This window comes from Balearica regulorum, chromosome 1, assembly GCF_011004875.1.
Source record: "Balearica regulorum gibbericeps isolate bBalReg1 chromosome 1, bBalReg1.pri, whole genome shotgun sequence".
In the NCBI taxonomy this organism is placed as follows: domain Eukaryota; kingdom Metazoa; phylum Chordata; class Aves; order Gruiformes; family Gruidae; genus Balearica; species Balearica regulorum.
The window spans coordinates 84,073,909-84,100,536 of record NC_046184.1 but is presented as its reverse complement, the minus strand read 5'-3'; the positions used below and the strand labels follow the sequence as shown (position 1 = coordinate 84,100,536).

At 46.1% G+C, this 26,628-nt stretch overlaps 3 protein-coding genes across 3 annotated transcripts in view; 2 read left to right on the top strand and 1 right to left on the bottom strand.

Annotated features, from left to right (window-relative positions):
• Positions 1 to 313: 313 nt before the first annotated feature.
• LOC104640242 (C->U-editing enzyme APOBEC-1) lies at positions 314 to 6,620 on the top strand. The gene is made up of 5 exons (XM_010308546.2): positions 314 to 486; positions 1,787 to 1,814; positions 2,187 to 2,575; positions 3,811 to 3,929; positions 6,342 to 6,620. Exons 1-5 carry the CDS (start codon positions 465 to 467, stop codon positions 6,366 to 6,368), a joined length of 585 nt encoding a protein of 194 aa, XP_010306848.2. The 5' UTR covers positions 314 to 464; the 3' UTR covers positions 6,369 to 6,620.
• Positions 4,325 to 26,628, top strand: part of RIMKLB (ribosomal modification protein rimK like family member B) — a 101,465-nt gene continuing 79,161 nt past the window's right edge. Inside the window, exon 1 of the mRNA XM_075762094.1 lies at positions 4,325 to 4,336. The gene's annotated coding sequence lies outside the window, so the exon portion shown is untranslated. The remainder of the gene's footprint in view (positions 4,337 to 26,628) is intronic.
• Positions 14,401 to 19,582, bottom strand: AICDA (activation induced cytidine deaminase). The gene is made up of 5 exons (XM_010302904.2): positions 19,495 to 19,582; positions 16,016 to 16,163; positions 15,249 to 15,519; positions 14,940 to 15,055; positions 14,401 to 14,631 (listed from the first exon to the last, which is right to left on the bottom strand). Exons 1-5 carry the CDS (start codon positions 19,500 to 19,502, stop codon positions 14,578 to 14,580), a joined length of 597 nt encoding a protein of 198 aa, XP_010301206.2. The 5' UTR covers positions 19,503 to 19,582; the 3' UTR covers positions 14,401 to 14,577.

Below are 26,628 nucleotides of genomic sequence, written 5' to 3'. Positions count from 1 at the left end.
ATGATATCTGGGTGCCAGAAAAGTTACCTGCCATGCCACAGCTATGTGACTTGATGCCATTTGTGTAGCTGCTCTTTCTCTCTTGGTGCATTGGGGTGACTAGACAAGAGTTGTTTTGCTATTCTGAGGCCAGTGGTAATAAAGAGATATGATATCTGTTTTGCATGTCAAAAAATGGCTCTCCTGTTAATTCCAGCTTCTGGCAGGCAACCTTGTTTGCACTCCCAGATCCACTTCTGAATGGGACTCGCCTTCTTTTGCAGACTCTTGCTGCCAGGACCTTGCTTTCAGTTTCACCGAGTGGGGTAGTTCATTTGCGTAAGAGCAAACTACCATAAGGAAATGTTCAGCTGAGTAACATTACGTCTAAAGTTTAGTCTTTGGGAATAGAAACTGAAACAAACGGAAGATTAATAAAAGGACATCCATCACCCAAGAGGCACCAGACAGATCCAGAAATATCCATGGCTGCTGTCACTGATAGAGGTAAGTACATGTATGTGAAAAGTAGATCTATTTCTCCATGTTCAGTGTAGATATTTACTGTAGTTGTATCTAAGGGACTGTTAAGTACATATGTGTGTGTTGGCACATGAAGATACACAGGAGACGCTTGTGGATTTGTGTGTGCTATCTTTTTGAATGCATTACCATATCTTGAGTCTTAGGTCCAGCTTCAAAATATTAATATAAATTTGTTAACCCTGATGTGGCATTAGGCAGGAAGAATGCAAATTCTAAAAGACCTCTTAATGTGGAAAGAGATCTCAAAGGCAAGTAAGAATGGAGCAAATTAGTTGGCTTATCATTTCACTTATTTTTTTCTCAATGCGAGAAACAACTAGAAAATGCCTCTTAAAGAATCAGTGCAATAAGGCTGTGCAAAGAACTGATCAGGTCTCTGTTAATGGGAAAGACTATTTTATTCCTGCTGAAATGTAATTTCACTGTGTATATTTCATAATTCTTCATATTAAAGAGCTAAGAGCTATGGAAAAGTGCCTTTAGTATCTTAATTAAATTAATTAGTAAATTAATTATTTCCTTCAATAAAATGAGGGTTCTTAGATCCTTAAGTTTGCTATGGATGGGCTTCTGCAAAAGAAATAATGAGCCTTGATCACCTGCAATTGTTTTCATCTAGACTCTCAGCTGGAAAGGGATGAATGAGTCATAGGATCGAATTTCCTTGCCGCCATGAGAGACAAAATGTATATTATCAGGCAGGTCTGTGGTGCCACCCCATAGGTATTTGTTAGTTAGAAATCACCCTTCTTTCTGCACTGATATTTTTTCAGCTTTTTGAAACATTTTCATACTAAGAAAAGAAAGAACCATTGGCTGTGAGAATGTTTTTGTCTAGATTGACATTATGAGTACCAATAGCGAAATAGCTCAAGTTTTGCCTGGCAGAAGTGGTTTGGAAGATACAAAGGGAGAAAAGATTTGATTCTGCTCTTTAATTAGTCATGGAAAATCAGATGCTGAAACCTGTGATGTTAAACTTGAGTGAGATCACGGTCAACTCTAATTTGTTAAAGTGAGGAAAGGTTCGTGTACAGCATAGTTTAAACAACCATCAAGTTTAGCTCCCAGGTAGAAATCCACCACTCCTGCATCCCAAAGTGGCTATTCTGCTGTGCAGGGATTACTTATTAAGCCCTCTTAGATGAAAGAGATTTGACAGGGAGTGTATAGACTGAAAGGGGCCAGGACAGGAGAGGTAGAGGAAATTTTGTTTTTTCGATCTACTATCCCCAGTGACCTTCAAATCTTTTCTATGTAGGTCCTAGATCCAGAGAGAACAACCAAGGGTAAGAGATACAGTTCTATCACCTTGTGCTGCCTGGGCCCCATGGCAATTTCTACAGACAGGCAAAGCTAAGAAGCCTTGTGCCTTGTTTTCCTCTTACCATCCCTTTCCCCGATAGTGGTGATGGAGTTGCTTACCCTCCCAACCCGTGTCAAGGAGGTGCTGTGGCTGTTTCACCAGGGCCACTCTAGGGAAATAGTTCTGGAACGTTCATCAAATTCAGATTTAGATCATTAGATTGCAATATTCTTCAAGCTGCTAGCTTGTAATGGGAAAGGCTAAGAGTGGGACGTTTGGCTGATGTTGACAGCAGGCAACATAAAATGGGACCAAACATCACTGAAGTGTTGGGATCATAGTACTTTTGTTGCAGGTGGAAGATACAGCCAGATGACTTCAAAAGAAATTATTTGCCTGGCAAACATCCACGGGTGGTGTATCTGCTATATGAAATCAGGTGGAGCAGAGGTACCATCTGGAGGAGCTGGTGTTCAAACAATGCTACCCAACATGCTGAAATCAACTTCTTGGAAACTTGTTTCCTGGCCAGGACATCAGTTTCTTGCTCTATCACCTGGGTCCTATCTACTACCCCCTGTGGGAAATGCTCCAGAAGAATTCTGGAGTTCCTGAATGCATATCCCAATGTGACCTTGGAAATATACGCAGCCAAGCTGTTCAGGCACCTGGATAACCGTAACCGGCAAGGTCTTAGGAACCTGGCAATGAAAGGAGTCAGGATACATATCATGAATCTTGCAGGTAACCCAGCTACTCTTTGGCTTTGTCTAGGTGTGGATTGAAAGTTCTGGGATTATGTGCACTCTCAGCAGTTGTGCTTTGTAATAGTGGTGATGACTGGCATTGAAGAGGAGTGGTGAGTACAAAAATGCCACTCTCTGCTGCCTTATTTCTTCCCCAATTCCATACAGCAGCAGGACCAGCATGGTCATTTCCTCTTGCCAAATCTGAACAAGGACAGTTATGTCTTTCTCTAGCCATCCATGCCTCCTTTATATACAGTGAAAACTGCTGAGAATGAGATAGAACCTCCTAGGATACATATGCAGATCAGCTTGGCAGCTGCAGCAAGTAATTGGTTTCCCTTGATAGCTAGAGAAAAGGAGAGATATCTAAAGGAGACTTTCAGATGATGCATCACAGAGGACAATTGTGTCTTGCACATATGTCTTTTTGTATGTATATCTTGCTTGCCTGTTGATGTTTGGCTGTAAAAATAGTCCAGACAAATAGCTCACAGAAAGGAATGTACATCCAAAGAGATGAACCTCACATACCTCTCCGGATACTTACTATTGGAGTGTGCAGCTACGGAACCCATCAGGTCAAATATAAGCTTAAAGGACGTTGCTTATCTTGGGAAACATTTTTCTGGGATTATACCACCAGAGCATTGACAGAAGCTCTGGCCATCCTGTCAACACTAAGATCAATATGAAACTGTTAAATGTTAGGGTGTTCACTCCTGGTTTTCCCTGATCATTGAGAGAAGTCAGACAGATTCATGATTGAAGCAACAGGTTTATTGTGTTACCCCAAGCTGCTGTGATCAAGCACAAGGCTGCCAAAAGGTATGCCTGAACAGCCCTGATTGCATGTGCCACTTCCCTTTTCAGTCCCTCCCAAAGAAGCAGCCTGCTGCTTCTTTGACTCCTTCTCCTTTGGCCAGTGTGCCCTGGCTTTATGCCCTCATGTGCTATCTGTGATAGGGTTTGCCCAAGCCACTGTAGTGATGTCTCTCTCTGGCGATTCCCCTTTTTAGATGTATTGCTATTTGTAGAGTTTTGGTTCCCCTTTCCACTAACTTATTTGTGTAGTTGCAAGTCATTGTTGGTCCCTTGCTTGAATACCCTCAGATGAATATTTTTCTCCTACCCTTTACCATTGTCTTATTGAGAAAGAAGTGTCTCACTGACATATGAAGAAAGAATTGGGCATGCCTTTCATCAAGAGTGACTGGATATCTCTCTTCTCAGATTACAGTTACTTCTGGAAAATATTTGTTGCATATCAACGTGGAGAAGATGATTATTGGCCCTGGAGTTTCGCTTCATACATCTTTCTGAATAAGAGAGAGCTCTGTCATATCCTTTTGGTTAGTAGGCACTTGAAGAAAATGCTGAGAGTGAAAAGTAATCAAAATCCTAGGTTTGGAGGATGCTGGCAATGGTGTTAACAGAAATGCTAGTAGGAAAAATAAGTATGGGCTTGATGCTGCATGAACAGAGGGCCAAGGGCGCAAGAGATTGCCAAAGACTATGCTACTACATTGTGCCTTTGTGGTTAGAAGTAGAGAAGAGATTTAGCAATACTTTCAAGTTTTTTACTAAGAAAAGAGTAAATTATTTCAGCCTTTTCCATGGACAAGCTACAAGTTCATTAGCTTGCAGCTTACTGGAGCTATTTGATCCCAAAAGCTCATTCAGCTGTGTAAACATGATTCAAGTACACTCTTTTTGCCTCCCAGATCATGGCCACTGACTTTAGCTCAGTTCTGAGCAAGTTCAAAAGCCCAGATGGGTGGATTCACTTTCAGGATAAGAGGTTACACATAAGAGTATCATAAGAGTATCCATTCCCCATTTCTTGCAATCCATACAACTGCAGATGTTATTTGTATGGCCTGATATCCTACTATACAAGAAAGAGGAGGTGGTCTACTGAACAGGAGAGAAGACCAGGACTGGAGTAAACTTCCTGGCTCATCCACCCTTTGTGGGACAAGCCAGTTCTTGCTTGAACTGGTCCCAATATGTAGAATAGGGGCTAGCAGAGTGGATGGCAGGAGGTAGAGGAAGGGATGCACAGAACTACATAATACAGACAGGAACTTGAAGTCTGGAAGGAGAAAAACTAACCTGTTTGTAGGATGCTACAAATGCTTTGTTTTATTTCTGTCTGAGGAAAAGGTACACATTAGACTTAATTTTGGTTCCATCCACCCCAAACTTTATGTAGGTCTTTTAATACCTCAGGAACTTGACCTTTCTAATTCTAACTCTCTGAATAAGACATTCAGGTGACAGTCAGATGATCTAACAAAATAGCTAATGCAATGTAACTGTTAAGGAGATATTTTTTCCCTTGGCTTTCAGCCTTCCTGAGTCTCCTAATGTCTAAGATGATTAAATAATTTAGCAGCTTATGCACAATCAAATGCATAGTGTGATGCTTACCAGGGAGCTGAACAGAGATGTGTCTTAAATGCTTGTGAGTACCGACAAACTACAGCTGACTTAGCACAGTTCCCTGGGTAGCAGTAGAAAGTGAATATGCCCTTCAGGTCTTGGTTTTAAAGAGCTAGCTAACAAATGACCTGTCCCTCCCTGTGCCCCTGGCAACCTTGTTGATTACTACAGAGTCCTGGTGGCCAGGAAGCTTGCACTGGGACACTCATGATGAAAGCACTTGCTCAACTACTTTGCTGTGTCAGCCAAACTCAAGCCACCCCTAAAATGAAGGTGTATAGGGTCCATTATCAGTAGTTCTGACTAACCACCAACCCTCCACAGAAGGAATGGGAAGGTCTATGTGCTCAACCCTTGTGAATGCCGAGCCCCGTTGTACTAATTACGCAGATGTGTAATGAGGAGAGTGAGTTCCAGGCCCATGCTCCAGAGAAATACAGACTGTTGTGTCAAGTCCTGGCCTCCCTGGCATAAGACAGACACTGAGGAATGAGACAGAGTTTGGTGGAGTACCACTGCAATGGTCAGAGGGCTGGAGCACTTACCCTACAAGGAGAGGATGAGGGAACTGGCTTTGTTAGACCTAAAGAAAAGAAGGCCAAGTGGGATCTAACTGCAGTTTTCCACTATATAAAGGCAGCAAAGACAGAGCCAGACTCTCCTCAGAGCTGCACAGGCATGTGCATGTGCTAGATCTGCCTGATCTAGCTTTGGAGTTAGCCATGCCACAAACAAGTTGTTGGACTAGAGACCTCTAGAGGGCCTTTCTAGCCCTCAAATGAGGCAACAGGCATGAACTGCAACAAGGGAAATTAAACTGGACAGAAGGAAAAGGTCTCCCCCAACAGCAGTGCTATACTAGAACAGGTGCCCAGAGAGGCTGTCAGACCTCCATCCCTGGAGACATTGAGAACTTTCCTCCAAGCTGCCTGATCTAGCTTTGGAGTTAGCCATGCCACAAACAAGTTGTTGGACTAGAGACCTCTAGAGGGCCTTTCTAGCCCTCAAAATTCTGCCTTTCCACAAGACCTAGCTCCACTTCCCCTGGATTCAGCTACGTAATCTTCCACCTTTTAAATGCTTCTGGGTTTGAGTGGTCTGTCTTTCTAGGAGGGGTTTACACAGCACAGTAAATCCCGAGGTGCCACCCTGTTGTCTGGAAAGCTGTGTCTCAAGGGAAATTATCTAACATGGTGAAGGTGGATCAGAGCAATCTCTTGGACTAGATGCTGTATTTTCAAACTCTGGATCATGTTGAAGAAACAACTTAAGCTTTTGGCATCTAATTTTTAATATTCGTGTTTCTTTCTTCCTGCTAGGGTCTTCCTCCATTGCTGGGAAACTGAATAGTAACAAGCATCGGCAGCATGCTTTCAAGATCACTTTGTGCATCATAACATTATTTACAAGATCAGAAAAGCCAGGTCCTGGCAGTCTCTTCTACTACAGCCTTGAACTATGAGCTTCATACTGCTACCAGAGAAGGAAGGCTCTTATCACTGGATGAACATCACTAAGTATTGGACACAACAGAAGGAGCACATGAGAAACTGTAGGGAGGTTCGGATGATGCAGCCAGACAGCCATGACAGAGTGCTCTGGGTCTTTACAAGAATTCCTGAGAGTCCAGTGGGGATGGGGACCATGCCCCAGGATCAGGCCTTTCCTGTCTGCTGATTCTGCAATCAGATTCTGTGAGTACCTTCTTGAGAGACCAGCAAGTAACATTTTTCCGGCTCTGATCTGTTCCAAAGAAGTAATCAGAGCAATATTTCTGGTTTTGAGAATTTCTTATGAAGATCACTTTTATGGGTATGTGTGTATATTTCTGAAAATACTTCATGCTATTAATGTTTATGTAATGTTATTATATTACTGCTTTTATTACAATATAATGTAATTATATTACTAAGGATTATATTGCTTCATTTTAAGGTTTTATTCTCCCTGCTTTTATGACTGTAGAAACAATAGAATAAAAGGGAAAATGTCAACTCTGTGGAAACTTTGCTTTTCTTTTCAATTCCTAGGCACACATCCTTCCCTTGTAATTCCACACTCAGGAGTCCCAGCTGTTCATTGCAAACTAGGGGAACACAGCAAAAAGTGTCTGCTTTTCCAGCTGGAAGCACTGAGTGGAATGTTGAGGTAGGAGATCTTGAAAGCTCTGAGCTATCTCTACAGGTAGAAGGCAAAAAGAAGATGTGTTCGGCCTTGCAGCAGTTTTCAGTTTGCACTGCAAATAATGCAAAACATCTGAATGAATCATGTTGGAAGCTCCATGTTTCATGATTCCCAACCCCTACAAGCAGGAGGCCCATTGCATTATCCCACTAGGAAATGTGCTGCTGCAGGGATCTGCAACATGCAGGCACAAATATCGCTGCCATTCAGTGAGACCTGGACAGGCTAGAGAGCTGGGCAGAGGGGAAATTTATGAAGTGCAACAAGGGCAAGTGTAGGGTCCTGCCCCTAGGGAGGAATAACCCAGGCACCAGGACAGGTTAGGGGTTGACCTGCTGGGAAGCAGCTCTGCAGAGAAGGACCTGGGAGTCCTGGTGGACAACAAGCTCTTCATGAGCCAGCAGTGTGCCGTTGTGGCCAAAAGGCCAATGGGATCCTGGGGTGCATTAAGAAGAGTGTGGCCAGCAGGTCAAGGGAGGTTCTCCTCCCCCTCTACTCTGCCCTGGTGAGGCCACATCTGGAGTTCTGTGCCCAGTTCTGGGCTCCCCAGTTCAAGAAAAGGCACTACCGGAGAGAGTCCAGTGGAGGGCTACAAGGGTGATGAGGGGACTGGAGCATCTCTCATATGAGGGAAGGCTGAGCGAGCTGGGTCTGTTTAGCCTGGAGAAGAGAAGACTGAGAGGGGATCTGATCAATGCTTATAAATATCTAAAAGGCGGGTGTCAAGAGGATGGGGCCAGATTTTTTTTCAGTGGTGCCCGGCGACATACTCCTCAACCTACTCGCCTCCTCCCAGAGCTCTGTCACTGAGCGGAGGAGTTTGTCTACCTGGGCACACCTCCCACAGGTGTGCTCATGTTGAGAAATTCTTTTACCAAACAATGATTAGCTTTGAATTTAACAAGGCCTATGAGTAATTAATGTGTACGGAGAACAGAAACATCCTGGCAGGATTGCCCAAACAAGGTTGATAAGGAAGAACAGCTTGGCCAGACAACAGAGTTGGGAAACATCCAAGGAGAAGAAACTGTCCTCAAGACCATAAAAGGGAAAAAAAGGACTGGGGGGCTAAATCCCCAAACGACCACCAACGACCACCCGAGACCCCTGCGCATGCGCAGTGTAGTTTTGCAATGCCAGCATTATGTAAATGTAGTAGATAGGCAGAGAGGCAGAGACTTCTCTGAAAATGTATGAATATTCATGTCTTTAAGGTATATAGAGGATAAACTTTTGTTTCAGGGTATGCACAATAGGCAGAGCTATCCCCTGTGCATCTGGCGTCATAATAAATAATGCCTGCTTTCTAATACTAAAATGGAGTATTGGAGAGTTTATTATCCCATATTTGGTGACACTCACTGCTGCCGTCCGAAAGGCTGTGTCAACCACATTGTTCTACATGAAAAAGGTTCAGTAGTCCAGTAAGGAACATACCAGCTCAAAGTTGATCCTCATCCTGTAACAGCAGTATGGTGACCTGCTCCAAATTAATTGCTTTTTCCTGCAGTATCATCTGAAGGTGAGTACCCTGCTGCGAATCTTCCAACTTTGTTCCTGGCAGTCCAAGGCCCATCTCAGTGAACTATTACCATGAAATGTTTTTCCTGCAGGCAAGGTAGAGGACAGTGCCTCTACTGCAGGACAGGGGTTATTCCTGGTACATCAAGAGGTACCCTATTCTTGTTTTGAACTTCAGGTAACACTCATCTGTTTAGGTCCAGGCCATGGATGAGGGTGGGGTTATGGCCAAGGAAGAAAAGCAAGGGAGAAGTCAGGATATACAGCAGAACAGCAGGGGACAAAATGATCGATGAAGAAGAAGGAAAATGAGATCCCATCAAGCTCCTCAGTTTCATTTAACAGGGGTCTCTGCAGCATTAGCTAGTGCTGCTTCTCTCAGACAGGCAGTGCAGTAGGTGTGATTCTCTTCAGGTTGTGAGGAATGCCTTGGGGGCTAATAATAGTAGGACAGCAGTAGCAAGACTATGAGATGGGTATGCAACCTGATTATTTTTGGACACATATCCTGGAGGCTGTTGGGCCACCTCCTGTTCCATCATCTTATCTCAAGGCAAGTGTCCACTGGCTCCTCAGGGAGCAGTGTGTGTCTGCACAGGGATATGCTGCTGGTTTATGTCCCTTCTCAGCTCCTTATAGTTACAGTTTTTGACTCTTACTCCCAAAACAAATGTTTTCATTTGCTGTCCTCTATCATTGTCTGGTTTTCTGTCCAATTTCTTGTTTATTTATTCCTCCTTCTCAGAAGGGCTAATCAGTCTCGCTAGAAGTCCCAAAAGAGAAATACAGCAACAACAGGTTCCTGAAAGTGAAACAGTAGGGAAGAGAAGAAAGTGAGAAGATGTAATATTTCTTACCTGATTGATACACTCCCAGACTCAGCTCTCTTCAGCTCTTCTTAGGCCAAATGTGGTTTCTGAGTATTCAATAGACCTTTCTGAAGCATAAGCAGCTACACTGCTTTTCTGGGAGAGGAAATGAGGCACAATCTTGGAGACAGCTGAAAACAGGGACAGCACTTTATGAAGGCTGTAACAACTCCAGCTGGAGTGTGATCATGGTCCTGTGGCCCTGCCCCAGTACAAGTGAGTGTGGGTCAGAGGGGTGAATCAGAGATATGCCCATTTACTCAGCAGCAATTCTAGTCCATTGGGCAAGAACTTTGCAGTGGTGATGGTCCTGTAATGTGCAGGACTATCTCTACGGGAGCAAAAGGACATGTGATAAAGCAGAAATGATGAACAGGGCAGCATGAGAGATGGTATCATAGTCCCAGTAGAGCCTGGACTCCAAATTGAACACTGTCACAGGCTGGTGCTCCCACCTACCCCAGTCACATCTGGCTGGGGATAGTCTCTTGGTACAGCTGAGCACAGGGGCGTGATGAGGCAGAGATCTCTGGCATCACCATCCATGTCACGGGTCACAGTGCCGCTACTGCTAGTGTCAGTGCTGGGCATTACCAAGTCATTCAGCTGCATAGAAGTGCCTGGATTAACTGAAGTGCACGGACTCATTTTTATGAATTAGAGCAACTCTTTACGGAAGGCTCAGCCCTTTCCCATTGAAGGCAGGAGGACAAACTTTCTCTGGTTCATTAGGAAACTTGCCAGTTCAAAGTAAACCCAGTGAAGTTTTTTACACCAGTTTTAGCTGCCAATGTGAGCTTGCAGTCTGCTGTATCCCTGCTGTGCTCCTATTGATGTGTAAGGGCCTAGAGGTGGGTCTACCACACTGCTAGCGTATAGAGGCAACCACAGAAGAGACTTGGTCTACTCTCATCTTCTTCTGTCCCTCTGGACTGGTGAAAACATTGTTCCAGCTTATAGAGTAGGATAGTTCTTAACTGTGATTATAGCATGGAGACATCAACATTCTCCCTGCCCTGGAACCTGGGTGCACTCACTCGTGTGAGGAGACAGGCCCCTTGTAGGGAGGAAGATTACCTTTCTCTGGATTAGCCCCACGCCTTCAAAAGTCACATCAGTCCTTCAACTGGTATGCTTAATAATGATAATGACGACAGCAACAACGGCGGTGCTGTATCTTATGCAGGTTTGGAAGCCTGAAGGGAAACCTGACTATCACGAAAGTGTATGAGAGAATTAAAAGCCAAAGACAAACTTCAAAATACTTGCCACACTTTAGCACCTACCCTTCTGCTCTGACCTCTGCTCTGGCAGCAACCTGCTTTCTTCTTCCCCTTCAGAGGCTCTGCTTATCCCTGCTGGCATTGTCAGAACAAATGGTATCTTCTGTGCCAAACCCCTCCACGTTTGTTCTGTGAACCAAATCCGAATTCCATCGCTGCAAGTATTTATTACATATGTGATTAAATAATGAAATTTCTGCTCATAGAAGGACCAAAGGGTCAGCACCAGGGAGGGATGAAAAAACTACTACAGCTAGAGGACAATGTTGGACACGAATACATATAGGCTAAAAACTCCTGAAGGGGCAAGTAGCAGGGGACTGGAGTCCATGACCCTGAAGCCCCTTTCTGTCTTGGTTTCCAAGTACTTGCATGCAGAAGAGGGAGAGAGAGCAAGCAGGGGAGGAGGCATACTTTGAAAATCCCCCTTGTATTTGCAAAGGCTTGGAGCATGTCTTTGCATTGTTTAATGGTAATCTGTTTCTTATTATTTCAATGTGATGTCCAAGGACACTGTGTACTGACCTGGAGTAATGCTGTGTGCAGCTGTGGGAATGATGTCAGTGTCCTGTTCTTCAATGGGCATTTTCTGGGGGTTGTCAAGAGCCGGACTCCGGGAGCTGTTTGCAGCGAGGAACAGCATCCCTCCAGCCAACACCTCCGTAAAGGGTGCCGAGCACCCCCACACACCAGGAGATGGCAGCCATGCCTGGGTTTCCACACGGTACCAATAACCATCCCATCCCCTGTTTATCCTGTTTCCTCCATTATCAAAGATCAATCCTGCTCCTGGTTCTGCTGCAGAGTTGGAGCTTTCACAGAGCAGGTGGTCTCTGTATCCCAGCCCCCAGGGTGATAAAGGGCATGTCAGTAATTGATGATGCTAATTCAAAGAATACCTTGTAACAAATAATAAGAATTGGTATTTGAGAACACAAAAAGTGTGGTTAAAAAGAATATAATGTGAGAGCTAAATTCCTACAGTTAAATCACATGGTTTAGCTAAACAGTCCACTCTGAATTTAATCTGCTTTAGATTCAGAAGAAACAGCCTAGGATGTATTCTGAAAAAAGTGCATGTGTCTTTGCATTTATTCACTGCATTTATTCTCCTATTGTATAATGTCACCAATTGTCATGTTTCAACAAGTATCTTCAACTCAATGTTTGACAGCATTGAAACAACAGCCAGTGTCTCAACTGCTTCTTTAGAAAATGCTACTTTTTCTATTAGCTCTCCAACAATTTCACTGAGAAGGACAATGATGTTGCACAGGCCAATACCAAAAGCTGGAAGACAGAGACTGTTTTTCATCTCTGCTTCTCTTCCTCTGTTGTGAAGTATGTTAATTCAGGAATTCTGTGTCCACTTCAGTCATTTGCGAGTCATGAATGGGGACAATAGGCTTGCAATCAATGAAGGAAGCATCTTGAACAACTTTAGCATTTACATCACAGATTTTTGGTAGTATTTCCAAAGTACCTATTCCCTGAGCACTTTATCTGCCTTGATCTGCTGGGTGACACTGTCAACAACTTCAAAGTTACAAGTGAAAAGGATAAAGACAGTTTAATAGGATAGTGCCAGGTTGCCTCTCCAGAAATCAGAAGGGATAGATGACACATCAATCCTTTGTGTCAACTTTTTCTTCCCTTATCCACATGATATCAAAATAATGACAAAACCAGATGCTTATTTATAACACCTTTATTTATATAAATAAGATGCACCATATCAAACAAATATACAACACCATGCTTGCAAATTAATGCTTTGCAAAGAACTCTCATTGCTATTGCTGGTCAAAATTCCTCAAGCTGAGAGTGCCTCAGGAGCCTGAAGTTGTAGGAAGCTTGTGATTACCACAAGTTGTGACCTCTCCTAGCAGGAGAAGATACTGTGGGAGCAGGGCTCTCTGCTGTCCTCCCGTGGCTGGCCTGTCACCAGAGGAGGTGTTTTGAGGAGCCTCCAGCCTTAACCAGAAAGAGGAACAGGATGGAGCAGAGAAGTCACAGCCATCAGGAAGGAAATGAGAGCACCCCCAGAATGTGGGACACACTTAGCCTTGGCAAAGCCTCAAGAGGTTAGACTGCAAAGGACAATCCATCTGTAACTTTGGTAGTGGGAAGGTGATGGTGAGTATGTGTGGACTATGAACCCATGTCTTCAACATGGTAAAGACTGTGTCCACAAGAGCAGGTGCTAATGGGGTCCCCTAGCAGAAAGACAGTAATTGCCAGGCAGGAGGATGCTTGGATTTTGTCCCCTACAGAAGAGATCTACCTACAGGCTGTACAGCTTTGCTCATTCTGGATGTTTTTTTCTGGTCAGCTCTCAATCCAGTCACCAACTAGCCATATCTGGTCATATTATGGGCAGTAAAAGGCCTGAAAAAACAGAAGACTGTGGGACTGTTAAGGTGCCTCCAGCAGAGGACAGTTGGCTAGGGAGGGAGTATATTGCAGGTCTGATCTAGGAAGAAATGCTCAATGGATGAAAAGTACTCCAGTAGTGAGAGCTGTGGTGCTCCTCCCTGAGGTATGTGAAGAGACAGATAGTGACTGATGTGGACGTCAATACATCATCTAAAATGCCACAGCCTCAACCTACGTGAATGAAAAGTTAAGTCTGATGGATAATACAGTGTGGAAATGAAGTGTGTTTTCCAGTAGATGTATGCTGGAAAAACATTGCAGAGGTGAAGTTTCTTGGTGGCTCCTTTCCTGTCTGGGTGGGAGGTCCACACACTGATCAGTACTGACCCCGAGCTGCCATGGCTCTCGACATAGTTAACAGGAGTTGAGTGGACTTCCTATTTCTGCATGGGAAATGTCTTGCTGGACACCCAGAATTGCAGCTTGCACTTGAAAATGTTGGCCAGTGAGTCTTCTGCTTTCATTTTAGGCTTTTATTGTCTAGTTTCAATGTCTCCTAGGGCACAAAACCTGGACCTACAGCTACCAAAGCTCCCTCCTTTCTGGGCAGGAGGCACTATAGGGCCTGAGCCTGCACAAAATTCACTTAGAAGACCTGCTGGCTTCAAGTGAGGTTTTCAAGCTAACCTACCTGGGCTGTCCAGGACTCCCTTCAATACTCTCAGTCGAGCTTTCCAATAACCGGCCAATTTTGCTGTTAGAACATAGGTTATACCACTTAAATGGTGATGGTTTTCAACTTCCTACCCACATCCAGACAGACAAATAAATTATTTCACAGGGGAGGACACAGAGCATCTCAGTGTAGTGCAGCTCTAAGAGCCAAGAGACGTGCTTCCTGAAGCCCTCATGAAACGTGCAGATCAGTGTGGTGCCAGTGAGAACACAGTCACACAAAGAGTTTTGCAGGCTGTCTGCTCCCACCTGGGCAAGGCTAAACCCAGAACTCCATTTAGCAGACCACCTGAATTAGCTCTGCAGGGACCGAAGGAGGGCAAATTGCTCTCTGGCAATGTCACTGCAGTTCTGGCTATTCCCGGCTAGCAATGGATGAGGTGTGAGTCTGGGGAATGTGTCTTCAGAAGATCAGCCTAATTCTCCTTTGAAAAGAAAAAGTAACGATAGTCTTATCTCTAGACACAGGGCTGGAAAGAAGAAAAATGTAAAGAGGGAAGAAGATAAAGATCAGATGTAAGGGAGAGCGTTGGAAATCAAAGAACAAGTGTTTGTGAAGTCTTCTGATATTGCTGACGACTTTAACTTCAAAGTCCTAGAGTTTTAAAGGCGTCTCGTAAATCATCAACTTCATACAGTGGCTGCAGAACAAAATATAAATGGTAGATCAGTTGTCGAGTGAACATAGGTTCCCTATGAAGACGGGGAAGGAGGAAGGAATGGCAGGAGATGGGATGGGAGGTGGAAGAAGGGGAAGAGAATGAGGAGATGAGATATGAAGGAAGTTGGGGGAGAGAGGAATGAGGGACATGGAAGGTGAAGACACAGGACTGAATGAAATGGCAGATGATAGAGATGGGCAGCAAGAGCAGGGAGGAACTATAGCGAGGAAGAGTGGAAGAAGCTGAGGGGAAGAGGCACTGGAGGGAGAAGGAGAATTGGCCCTTACCAGGAGGATCCGTCGAAGTTTCCTGGACAGATGGACAGAGTTTTCGTGCAGCCCTTCCCAAGCTTTGAATGTTTTTTCCCTGTTCTCCACAAATGTGTTCCAGCAGTAGAAGTAATCTGTGTAAGGCATAGGGGAGTTAAAGAGTGCTCAAAACTGCCCCGGAAAGGACACTGACCTCTCCTAGGATCACTACATCATCACATCTTGCCATCATCTTCTCTGGCTCCTCATCCTAGCTTCTCGCACCCTCATGGGTCTCCCTAACCCCCAGTAGCTTTCCGTCTTCTCCTTCTCGCTGGCACAACTCACCTTTGAAGGTCATGATGGCAATTTGAGCCCCTGCCCTGTGTAGGCGCCTCAGCCCCTCAGGCTCTGCCTTGCGGTCCTCACAGAAGTAGAGGCGTGCCGTGAAGATGCGGAGGGTCAAGTTGGGGTAGGCACGCAGGAAGTCGGCCACATGTCGGGCGCAATCGTAACAGGGGCTCCAGGAGGTGAACCAGGTGATACGGTAGCAGCGGCCTGGGTCCAGGTCCCAGGCTGAGATGTAGCGCAGGAAGAGCACCTCTACATGGCAGCCCATCTTAGTGAAAGAGGGAGAGGGGCAAGGCATGAGGCCGGGGGGGGAGAACATTGTAAGAGGGGTGCAGAGGGAGGTGTGAGCTGGATGGGGTTTGAGGGAAGGAGAAACAAGGTGGGGGGTAGGTCTTAGGGTCAGCGTACAGAGGAAGAAGGCACAGTGGTACATAAGTGGAAGACTGGCTAGAAAAGCACAGGGGCGCGCACATGCAACAAGAGGAATGGGTGGGAGCTAAGTAGAAAAGTAGGTAGGCTGGTAAAGCAGCAGGGAATGTGAATGTCTTGCTGGTAACACACTTGGGGGTAGCATAAAGCACAGGTTTACCTGGAGGCTGCATGCCCCAAATAGTATGTACCAGTGCAGTGTCCACACTCGTGGACATGTGTGCCAGTGCCTGCGTTGCTGTTGCAGCCCTCCTTTCCCTGCTGCCCCAGGTGAACTGGAGCTGCATGCACCTCAGCATGGATAAAAGAACAGGATGACAAGGTTTTCCCTGTACCTTATTGCGGAGGTATCCAAAGTCCAGGGAGCATGATGTGGCACTGTCACGGCGCTTCACAACATAGCAGAGGTAAGTTTCACGCCGGCCCTTAGCCCAGCGCAGGTTCTTGAAGTTATAGAGGAAGAGTTTCCTTTTCATCAGGAGGCTGCAGGAGAGGACAAGAGAGAATTTGCATTAGCCCCACCATGGAGCCAGCAGTTGGCCATGTCTTTGTTGAGGGCTCAGCATCAAAAGTATCCTCCTCATGTCCAGGCCTCTCAGTACAAGAACAGCATCAGTAATTTGCATGCAATGTGTTAGGGAAAGGGTGCAGACGTGACTGTGGGGATGAAGCAGGTGACCTTGTGAGTGGAAACAGTAAGTGAATTAGTAGTCATTAGTCAAACAGCAACTTTGGCTGAATAGAGTGCGAAAATATCTGCAAATATCCAAAAGATGGACACCAATGAGGGAGAAGGATGAAGGTGCCTGAGAAGACCTAGGAAGATGGGAGGGTCTGGAGCTCAGTCATCAAGAAATATTAGTTCTGCTGTATGATTGAAACTGCGCAGGGCTAGGGGCTTGGGTAAGATGCCATACACTAGCTGACAGAATATGAAATGAGGTAGGCATGCTGACACCTCTCCAGACACAAATACCAGACAAACATTGAGATTGGCGGGGGCCTGCTGCCATGCCCATGGATCCCGCTGGGGAGAGGCAGCAGGAGCATGGGGAGGGTAAGGTAGTCATGAGCCGTATCTAACAGCCAAGTGAAGGTACATAGGCAGCTGAGAACAGCTGTGTTCATTGAGGTGAGATACCTCCCCCACAGCAATGCAAAACAGAAGTGAATGGGTTAAAAATAATCATGTCCTTTGTCATCTTTTCCCTCTGATAGGCTGATGTTCAGCAGGGAGATAGGGTCAGTTTAGTCGACACCAAGTTGGGTTTTCTAGGGGGTCTCCTGCGAGGTGTAGGAAAGGGGAATTTGGATTTGTTAGGAATTTAAATTCAATTCGAATCTGAGAGTCTAAGCAAGGAAAAGTTGCTTATACAAAAACCGTTCATCTGTTTGCCAATGTCACTATAAAGCCTAAGCACTGCAGAGCACTCGCTCTCTAGCTAACAGTGGCATCCTCTCTGCTCCTCCAGGAACTTCTCTCCATTGTGCACCTTCACACATGGCCATGGCACCACAGGTAGTCATTCATACAGTCATGCACATCCTTTTGCCTTTTGTTACCTAGTGCACGTGCTTTGCTTTCCTGTGGTGCTCCCTATTGCACCTCTTACCACATCACCAGAGAGGCACATTCTTCCCTCAAGAACCCTTGCTGCCCTGATCGTCCCACAGATAGGCAAGCCACTTGCACACATCCTCTTTCCTGCCATGTCACCCTCAGCTTGCAGTGCAAAAATACCTGTCCTGCTCACACAGAAAGAGCAAGCACACACATACTCAGTTATGCGCTCTTTATACACACATGCTCCTAGAGAGGTAGATCACATGGGAGTTGTGGTATGCCTCCTGCTAGGAGAAAGTCCATAGCAAGACAAGGATCTGCAGAGTCCTGTACACACTCAGAGGGCAAAGCATCCTTACTAAGCATTTTATTCAGCCCAACAACAGTCTTGGGCAGTTCATGGAGGTCTGTACTGTAAGCAGTGTCCCAGTCCTGCTCTGCTGGGTTTGCAGGTTGTGTCAGGAGTAGAGCACAAACTGATCCCACTGCATTTCATTGCCCCTTCCTCTGGCAGTTCACGTTGGGTGCATGTTTCTCCTGCCCGCCTTTCACTTTTGCGCTGTATGTTCATCATCAGTTTTGATTTATTTCTAACACTTAAAGCCACCCCACTTCCTACCACCTTAGATTCACCCTGTTTCCCTGCCTTTCTATAAACACGTATGAACATGTGTGTATATTCCCTAATACACACACGTGTGTATTGGTTCCCTCACAAAACTGTCAGTGATTCAGTGGTTCACCTCAGGCTTCTCCCTCTTAGATGTGCAGGGATATGGGGAAGACTCTTCCCCGTAACAGAGGGGCTCGAGAGGGAACACCCCTTCCATGTGTGACAGATCCTCGGGTTGTCCAGAGAGGGTAGCCCAGACAATCGCATGGGAAATGAGCAGGTATGATAGTCCAGAGGGTTGCAAAGCTCTTACCTGGGGCGCACCACAAGAGCAGAAAATGGAGCAGAGGAATTGTGAAAAATGCAATCACTTGTTGAAGAACCATATAAGCCAGGTGAAAAACAATGACAATTACATTGATGTTTCATCAAAGCCCACATGGAAAAATGCTTTTCAACACATTAAAAAGTTTAGGAAAAACACGCTTTCCCTGTTCTTGTTTTTGTGAAGTTTTGGGCAAAACCATTTTCTTTCAAAATGTTTCTGATTCTTCTTCTAACTTTCCCTTTTCTCACTTTTTCCCATGTTTCTCTATTCAATGGTTTTGCCCCTGCAGAGCAGCATGTGGATGCAAATAAGGGTGAAGAAATAGAAATGAGCCCAAAACTCAGGAAAAAAAAAAAAAAAAAGAGGATCACTTGGGTTATTTTTCAGTGTCAGAACAAAGTGAAGACCATTTTAAATCACAGAAGCCATTTGTTCAACTAGAAATGTTCATTAACATCAGTTCCTCTTTCCCCTTCTCTCCAGAGTTCATCATCCCAGGGTTTTTTTTTTTTTTTGCTAGGGAGGATTTCAGAACATGACTGGTACAAGAAGAAGAATAATGAATTAACAGATGTTGTGAGGAGCAACTGAGCAAATTTGCAGTTAGGTACAAAGTTCTGGATAGATGCGCAATTCCTATAGCTATAGGATAGCTCAAGGGAAAGCAGCAAGGACACAGGAGCCGTGATTATACCCAGGCACTGAAGAAGTAGACTGAACAGAGCCCTTCTCCTCAAAGAAAGATACATTAAGCCAATCCTCAAATCAGAATGAAGTCCCGAGTGTGTGAATGATATGCAATTGTGGAGAGTGATTAGTGATAATTAGCTCGCAGAGTAATTGCAGTGCAAGTAGAGGAATCCAATGCTGGAACGGTCTGTGCTTATGAGCACAAGGGTGCCATCAGTAGAAAGAGTAAGACAGAAATCTGGTGCAAGAGAAAGAATAGGTGGATAAGGAGAGAAGAGTGGGCAGGGATCGAGACGCTTAAGCGTCAGATAGCATCTGAACGTTCATCTTTCTGTTATCTTTTTTGTTTCTAGAAAAGAAAAAGAATGAAAAGGAACAGAGAATAGTCACGAGAAAGAGAAATGACAGAAAGGGAAAAGAGTACAGGGTGGCAGACAGTCAAAGAGAAAGGATGACAGAGACACAGAGATGCAAGGTGCAAGAGCAGGACAGGGCGGGGAGTTAGATCACTGAGTCAGATGGGGAAAGGGACGGTGAGTACCAAATGGAGAGCAGGTTAATTCTAAGAGAAAGACCCTCGTTCCTTATATGAGCAAGAAAATGGAGGCACTCATTTTACCTGTCCATGACTGCCAGGGTCTCTCTCAGGTGATGGGATTGCAGGGAGGTTGTTTCACAGGCTCCGTCTGTGCAGCCCTCTGACTTGATGTACAGAAACGTGGACTGCCCGGTGTCTCCCCTCCCCATTCACCACTATCTATCCCTTGCTGGGTTTCACCGGGGTGTGGCTGAGGGAGGAGTTAGAAAGGTCTCTGGAGCTGCAGGAGCAGAAGAGCAAAGGGTTGAGATGCAAAGGGGCATCGTTTCTGAAAGATGCTTGGCACTCATTGGTTGCCTCCCCCCACTGCACTCCCCATTGGGCCCTCCCTGACTGCAAAATTATTCTGAATTAATATCAATAACATAACGAAGCAGGAAGCATTGTCTAGTGGTTAGAGGGGGGCCTGGGAGCTTGTGCACCACTAACGTGAATGTGGGCAAAAACCACACTATCCCCCCGGGCCTCAGGTCATGCAGCTGTGTGGTGAAAATGGTGACCCTGCCCTGCCCCACCACGGAGGGAGCCCTGCACAGCTGGAAGGAGCTCAGGGAACACCAAACTGTTGGCAGGCTTTCCCCCCTCCTCCATGTCTCCTTGAAAGGCTCAGCAGCTGCTTGGCAAAACAGGGCAACACTGAAGCTGAAGAGGAGAGTGAGAGGGATCCAGCTCCAGAGAGAGCCCAGGGCGTGAGGGGGAGTGCCTGGCCCACTTTGGCACCTGAACATGGCTGTGGGTGCCTGAGCCATGTCAACATGCCAGGAGTGGTGGCAAAACTGCATTGCAAAGCTGAATGCAAAGAACTGGTGGGGAATGACTCGGGCCCTGATCCTGCTGTTCCAGGTGGCACCAGCACTGCGATCTGCTGGCGGCAGGGTAGCTGCAGGGACCTTCTGTCTGACGGCTGTGCCCCAGCAAGCGCGCGGTTGTACGCCGTCACGCCCGGGCTCACGCTCAGGATGCACACTCTTCGCTCCGCCAACACCACTCTTTGCTGCCCAATCTCTGCTCCATCACAGAGCATTGGTGCCCAGGCACCCATCTCCTCTGCAGGGTTGAAGGACCACCAAGGGACAGGGCAGCAGCTTTGGTTGGGAAGGGTGCTGAGGAGGCAGATGGGGGATATTCTGCTCCTTTTCTGCCTCAAGTGTGGCATGGTCAGAGCTACGGCTGAGAAACAGGGCTTTTGTTTACCTCATGCTAGGGTAGTTCTTCGGTTTTTCTCTGCTTCATTTACTTTCCTTATTAATTTTACTGGCTTTCAGCATGCTAGGACTGTGTGAAACCAGTATATGCAAAAACATGAAAAAGAGAGATGAGTTGCCAGAACTGAGCAGATGACTTCTAGCCCAGCACTTTGACAGGACTTGCCTTTGAGAGCGGCTGGCACGGCACACTTCAGGAATAGGAGAAGCACTCCTGGAAGGTCCAGGGCTGGGCTGTCCTGCTCCTTGGGGAGATGTCTGGGTAGGACACACGCTCAACAAATCCACACTTTGGCAGCTGCATTGGTCTCAAGAATTGTGGCAATTATCCTCCTTGAGGATCTGGCTCCTAGTGTTTGACCATAGCTAGAAGAGCCTGCTATCCTTGCAAATCCCTGTCCTACTTAACAGAGTAAAAGAGGATGTTCCCTTTTCAGCCTTTGCCCTAGCAGCACCTTGTGACAAATCTCCTAGGTCAGACTAAGAGTCATTTTCTCCCCCTTTCATACTAGTTTTTTCTTTTAAAAATGCAAGGAGGATGTTTGTTACACAGAAAAGGAAAGGAAAAGAAAAGAAAAGAAAAGAAAAGAAAAGAAAAGAAAAGAAAAGAAAAGAAAAGAAAAGAAAAGAAAAGAAAAGAAAAGAAAAGAAAAGAAAAGAAAAGAAAAGAAAAGAAAAGAAAAGAAAAGAAAAGAAAAGAAAAGAAAAGAAAAGAAAAGAAAAGAAAAGAAAAAGCAACACGCCCTGGGAAATATGATTCTTAGAGATCACATCTGTTCATGTTTGTTTCATCAGATAAACTAAGGTAGCTTCAGCTTTATTCTTGTTCTGACTCCTAATTTCCATAGCCAAAAGCTTGCAGAAAATTTTACATAACATTTTCTGCTCTGAAAGGAGTCAAGAAATATCTTCATGGCCAGACTGGCCTTGCCCATAAATCAAATTTGTACGTAATGATTTTCTCAAAGGTTTAACATGTCAAGTCTCATAAAAATGTTTAATTAGACCCTTTCTCTGGTCCTGCCTGTAAGTGGAATTCATTCTTCCACATTTAAAACATCAGCTCTTTTTCTTAAATGTTGAGATCCTCTTTGCTCTCCACAGAGGTAAAAAAGAAAGAACAAAGGAATGAACAGATGAACTGTATTTATGTCACTCTTTGACAGGGCTCTCAAGTCTAAATACTGATGTAGGCTTTCCAATGCCCTTCATTTAGAATGGTAGCTTCCCTCACACCAGAGGAGTGAGTGCACAAAGTCAGTGGCAGCAATTCTCTGCCTCTAGCTTTAATCCCCACAGCAGAAATATGTTGGTGTGGATGTGTTTTTAGTGTCTTGTAGCAAGTTCAGGGCGACATCCCAAAAGGGACCCTCAGCTCCTATGCAGTTCTGCCTAAAGCAGGAACTGTAGTTTCTTGCCAAGGCAAGATCTTGCTCATTAGCAGATGTCATCTCTGCTCTGGTTAAAAAAAAAATAGTTTGGAAAATCATAGAAAGGTTGCTGATCCCTGATCTAGGTGCTAGTCCAGCTTCCTCCCTGGCTATAAATTGCCAAATCTTTAACATGTGGTGGGACCCTTTTGGCTGGGAGCTAATACACATGAGGAGAGATGCTGACCACTCCATTATTCCTTCCTTTCTGCTCAATGCAAACTTATTTGGAGAAGGGACTGGGGGTGGGAGAGAGAAACGATTTTACCGAAGACAGCTCCATCTCTGTTTCTGATCAAAGCCTGGATCATTTAAAGACTAGTGGGGAAGGCTAGAAAGGGTCCCTGGGGAAGGCTAGAAAGGGTCCCTGTGCTGGTGTGCTTGGAGTGTTATCTAGCAAGAGACACTGCTCTAGCTTATCAGGATCACAAAAGGATGTCCTAGCAGGGAGGAGGAGGAATATCACCATTACTTTTACTAAAGATTCAGAAAACAAACTGCTAAGAAATCAGAGAGCAAAATCGCAGTGAATAATTAAAAGTAATTACCTAGCCTCAAAGCAGAGGAGAGGTTGCTTGTTTAGTCAACAGGAAGTCGTGTGTTGATGTGTACTGATATAAATACATATTTATTTTTTCCATTCACCCTTTGCTCAGAAATCGCATTTTGAAACAAGCGCCGGCATCACCAGTTGGTTGGTTCTTACGCTGAACACAAGCAACGCAGACACCTGCTTCCCCTCGCCTCAAGCGAAAACCTCAAGCAGAAAAACTTTCTCTGCTCAACAAGTGCTGATGCACCCTGGACACTGACTTGCACAGAGACCTCGAGCAGGGGAACGGTAGAGTTCCTTGCAGTTAGGCACAGGCAAATAAATAAGCTGATGTGCTTATTTATTATAAGCACATATAATGAAATCTGCTTATTTAATATAGCATATATTAAGCATAAGCATATATTAAAGTGCTTATTTATTATACACATATTACATTATAGTCTGTGTTCATTCCACAAAGATTCATCACCCTGTTTTGAACGACAGACCCAACACATAGGTAACGCACTCGCTCAGGCACCTCTGCCAGGCACCATTCCCATTACTCCAGTCTTGAGTGTAAAAAAAATCTGCACTAGATGTAGAGGCAGCTTGCTGTCTAGGACATGGGGCAAAGGGCCATGTCCATAGTGACGCAGCTGTGGATGTCATGCCTGGGAAGAAGGTTTCAGCAGTTGCATGACAAAGCACTGCCTTTTGTGGTGCGGAATATGTAGCACCATGGCGATATATGAGGATGTGTATAAGGCACGCATAGGGTGGACATCACTGGTGGGTGTGTGCATGTGTGTGGTGGTGGGGTTGCAAATGCAAATCTAAAACACTGTGGGGTGAGTGTCATTGAGGCTGCATCTATGTTAGACAAGAGCAGGGATCCAAGGTCATGAGAAAGAAGAGGGAAGGAGAGAAGGCAGGAGTCCAGGATGTGTGGGAGAGCCACAGAGAGGGTGGGTTTATGAAGCGTGGACGCCTGCGCTGTGCACTGTTGCATGCTGCAGGATTGTAGATGATGCCACGATGCAGAATCGAGGGCATCTGGTTGCTGGGTGTGCACTAAGTTTATACGTTATTATGCGTTTTACTAGTAATTTGGCTTTCCAGGCTTGCACTGCAAAACCTTTACCTGGAGACTTGACTCACGGTTTATTTTTGTTCCACTGTTGAGCTTGTTTTGGTGCTGGGGTATGAGGCAAATTAGGGTGAAACTATTGAATTGAGTACACGTTTTTCAACCACAGTCCTGTGAGTGCCTCTCATTCCTGCCCTGCAGCTCTCTGCTAGCGCAGCCTGGGGCTCCTTGTAGGAGGAACGAATGACCCTTAATCCTGCCTCTGTGTCCCCACAATTTTTTCTCTCCCCACCTGTATTAATTGACCCCACCATGTCTCTAGGCAGCAGCAGCTCCATCCCTTGCTACCAGTGACTGACATGCACTGGGATCACCAGCAGGAAGGGAGGAAGGGGCTGGGTTGGGTTGAGGAGTTTGTGACCTAGTGAATGGCTTCCCCATCATGAATGCAGGGAAGAAGTGTCACCAAAGTCCAACTACTTGCACTAAATGTCCTCAAGTGTCTTCTCTAGCTTGAGGCTGTGACATGGTTGGCAGCTTATCTCATTTACACTAAGAAAAACACAGAGTCTGCGATCAAAGCAGAATGCACCTTCCCCCTGCTGAGAGCTGGGGGTGGGGAAGTACCCACCAGAGCTGCTTGCACCTTGCTGCTTCCCGAGCAGTGCATGCAGCTCCAGCCTCCAGTGCGCCCTGCCCATCTCATTTGGCTTCTGACTCCGTGCTGCATAGACCCAGAGAAGACCCTGGGGAAGCACAGGGAGCTGCAGGCTGCGTTCCAGTGTTAGTTACTCTGTTCTCCTACAGCTTAACCCCCTGTTCTGGGCACCCCAGACCCTGCTCCCAATCACATCTTCCCCCTCCTTAATGGAAGTCACTGGCTCTGTATCTCTGCAATCATCTGCTAGTCATGGGGAGAAACTCTGTTTTGCACCGCAGTTTTTCACAATGAGACTCACCTTCTAGCTGTGGTTATGGTTTCACAGACCAAAGTTGCCTGTTATTAGCTCCTGCTTGTGCACTTGCTGCAGCTCATGCTACTCAGTGCAAAAGAGCTTGCACCTGGGGCCTGGGTGGTAAATCCTGATTTTAATTTCCCTGTTATCTTTGGAGAAGTCCTTTGCTGGAGAGGCTGGGAGAGAAGTGCTTGGGAGCTCACTAAAGAGCAACACGTTGCGTCTTCCTTGGGTTGCACTCATGTGTTGAGAGTTCCCCGCAGTTGTGCAAGCTTTCCTTGGCTGGAGGTCCTCATGAGCAGCGTTCTTGCATTTTACAAAGCTTTCTCATCAACGAAGCAAGTATTTTCAGAAGATTCAAGACAGCCTTGCTAGTTCTTGCCTTCCTCCCCCCAGAGTTCAGAGCTGCTTCTATGCTCTCATCACTGGCTACAACTAGAAGGTTTGTGGGATGCCACCACTAACCTCTACTCTCTAATGCCGAAGTGTCAGACAGTAGAATTAGGATCTGCCCGCGACACCCTGATCCTCTTCCAGGGCATCCAGTGCTCTCAGCGATAGGCATCAGTGTTTCTTTAGCCATGACCAGGCCTTCAAGTTTCTGCTGTAAGCAGTGAGGTCAGAGTTGTGACACACTTGAGCTAGCTTCCTAGGCAGGGGAAGGTATCCAAGAGCATGAAAACTTCCCAGCTAATTTCATAGAGTTTAAAACCACTCTTTCATGTTCCAGCCGAAAGCACAGGTTCTGCTCAGATGAAAAGGGTGGTAGAAGCTCCTAGAAAGCAGAGGAGATAAAGAAAAGGAAGAATCTGAAGGGGTGTGTTGGTTTTGCGTGGCAAGGTTTTGGTAGCGGGGGGGCTACAGGGGTGGCTTCTGTGAGAAGCTGCTAGAAGCTTCCCCTGTGTCTGACAGAGCCAATGCCAGCCGGCTCCAAGACGGACCCGCCGCTGGCCAAGGCCAAGCCAATCAGCGCCTCTGTGATAACATATTTAAGAAAGACAAAAACAGTTAGAGAGAGCTTTTGCAGCCAGAGAGAGGAGTGAGAAGATGTAAGAACATCTGCAGACACCAAGGTCAGTGAAGAAGGAGGGGGAGGAGGTGCTCCAGGCGCTGGAGCAAGATTCCCCTGCAGCCCGTGGTGAAGACCATGGTGAAGCAGGCTGTCCCCCTGCAGCCCATGGAGGGAGGATGAGGGGGTGTAGAGATTCCACCTGCAGCCCGTGGAGGACCCCACGCCGGAGCAGGTGGAGACACCTGAAGGAGGCTGTGGCCCCGTGGGAAGCCCGCGCTGGAGCAAGCTCCTGGCAGGACCTGTGGATCCGTGGAGAGAGGAGCCCACGCCAGAGCAGGTTTGCTGACAGGACTTGTGACCCTGTGGGGGACCCACGCTGGAGCAGTTTGCTCCCGAAGGTCTGCACCCCGTGGAGGAGACTCACGTTGGAGAAGGCCGTGAAGGACTGTCTCCCGTGAGAGGGACCCCACGCTGGAGCGGGGGAACAATGAGTCCTCCCCCTGAGGATGAAGAAGCGGCAGAAACACCGCGTGATGAACTGACCGTAACCCCCACTCCCCGTCCCCCTGTGCCGCTGGGGGGGGCGGAGGTTGAAGCCGGGAGTGAAGTTGAGCCTGGGAAGATGGGAGGGGTGGGGGGAGGTGTTTTAAGATTTTGGTTTTATTTCTCATTCCTCTGCTCTGTTTTGCTTAGTAATAAATAAGATGAATTCCCTCTCTAAGTTCGGTCTGGTTTGCTCGTGATGATAATTAGAGAATGACCTCTCCCTGTCCTTATCTCGACCCGTAAGTTTTACCTTTTCTCCCCTGTCTAATGAAAGAGGGGAGTGATAGAGCGGCTCTGGTGGGCACCTGGCCCTCAGCCAGGGTCAACCCACCACAAGGGGAAACAAAGACCTTGGGAAACTACTACTTCTTATTATCATTA

What these genes read in the sequence shown, in the direction of transcription:
- LOC104640242 (XM_010308546.2), top strand. Translation starts at nt 465, where the DNA reads ATGGCTGCTGTCACTGATAGAG. An exon ending in TCCAGAGAGAACAACCAAGG is followed by an intron (nt 1,815 to 2,186) that starts GTAAGAGATACA and finishes CTTTTGTTGCAG; the next exon opens with GTGGAAGATACAGCCAGATG. An exon ending in ACATATCATGAATCTTGCAG is followed by an intron (nt 2,576 to 3,810) that starts GTAACCCAGCTA and finishes CTCTCTTCTCAG; the next exon opens with ATTACAGTTACTTCTGGAAA.
- AICDA (XM_010302904.2), bottom strand. An exon ending in TTGGATACCTCCGCAATAAG is followed by an intron (nt 15,520 to 16,015) that starts GTACAGGGAAAA and finishes TCTTTCACTAAG; the next exon opens with ATGGGCTGCCATGTAGAGGT. An exon ending in AACTTCGACGGATCCTCCTG is followed by an intron (nt 14,632 to 14,939) that starts GTAAGGGCCAAT and finishes TTTGTTCTGCAG; the next exon opens with CCACTGTATGAAGTTGATGA.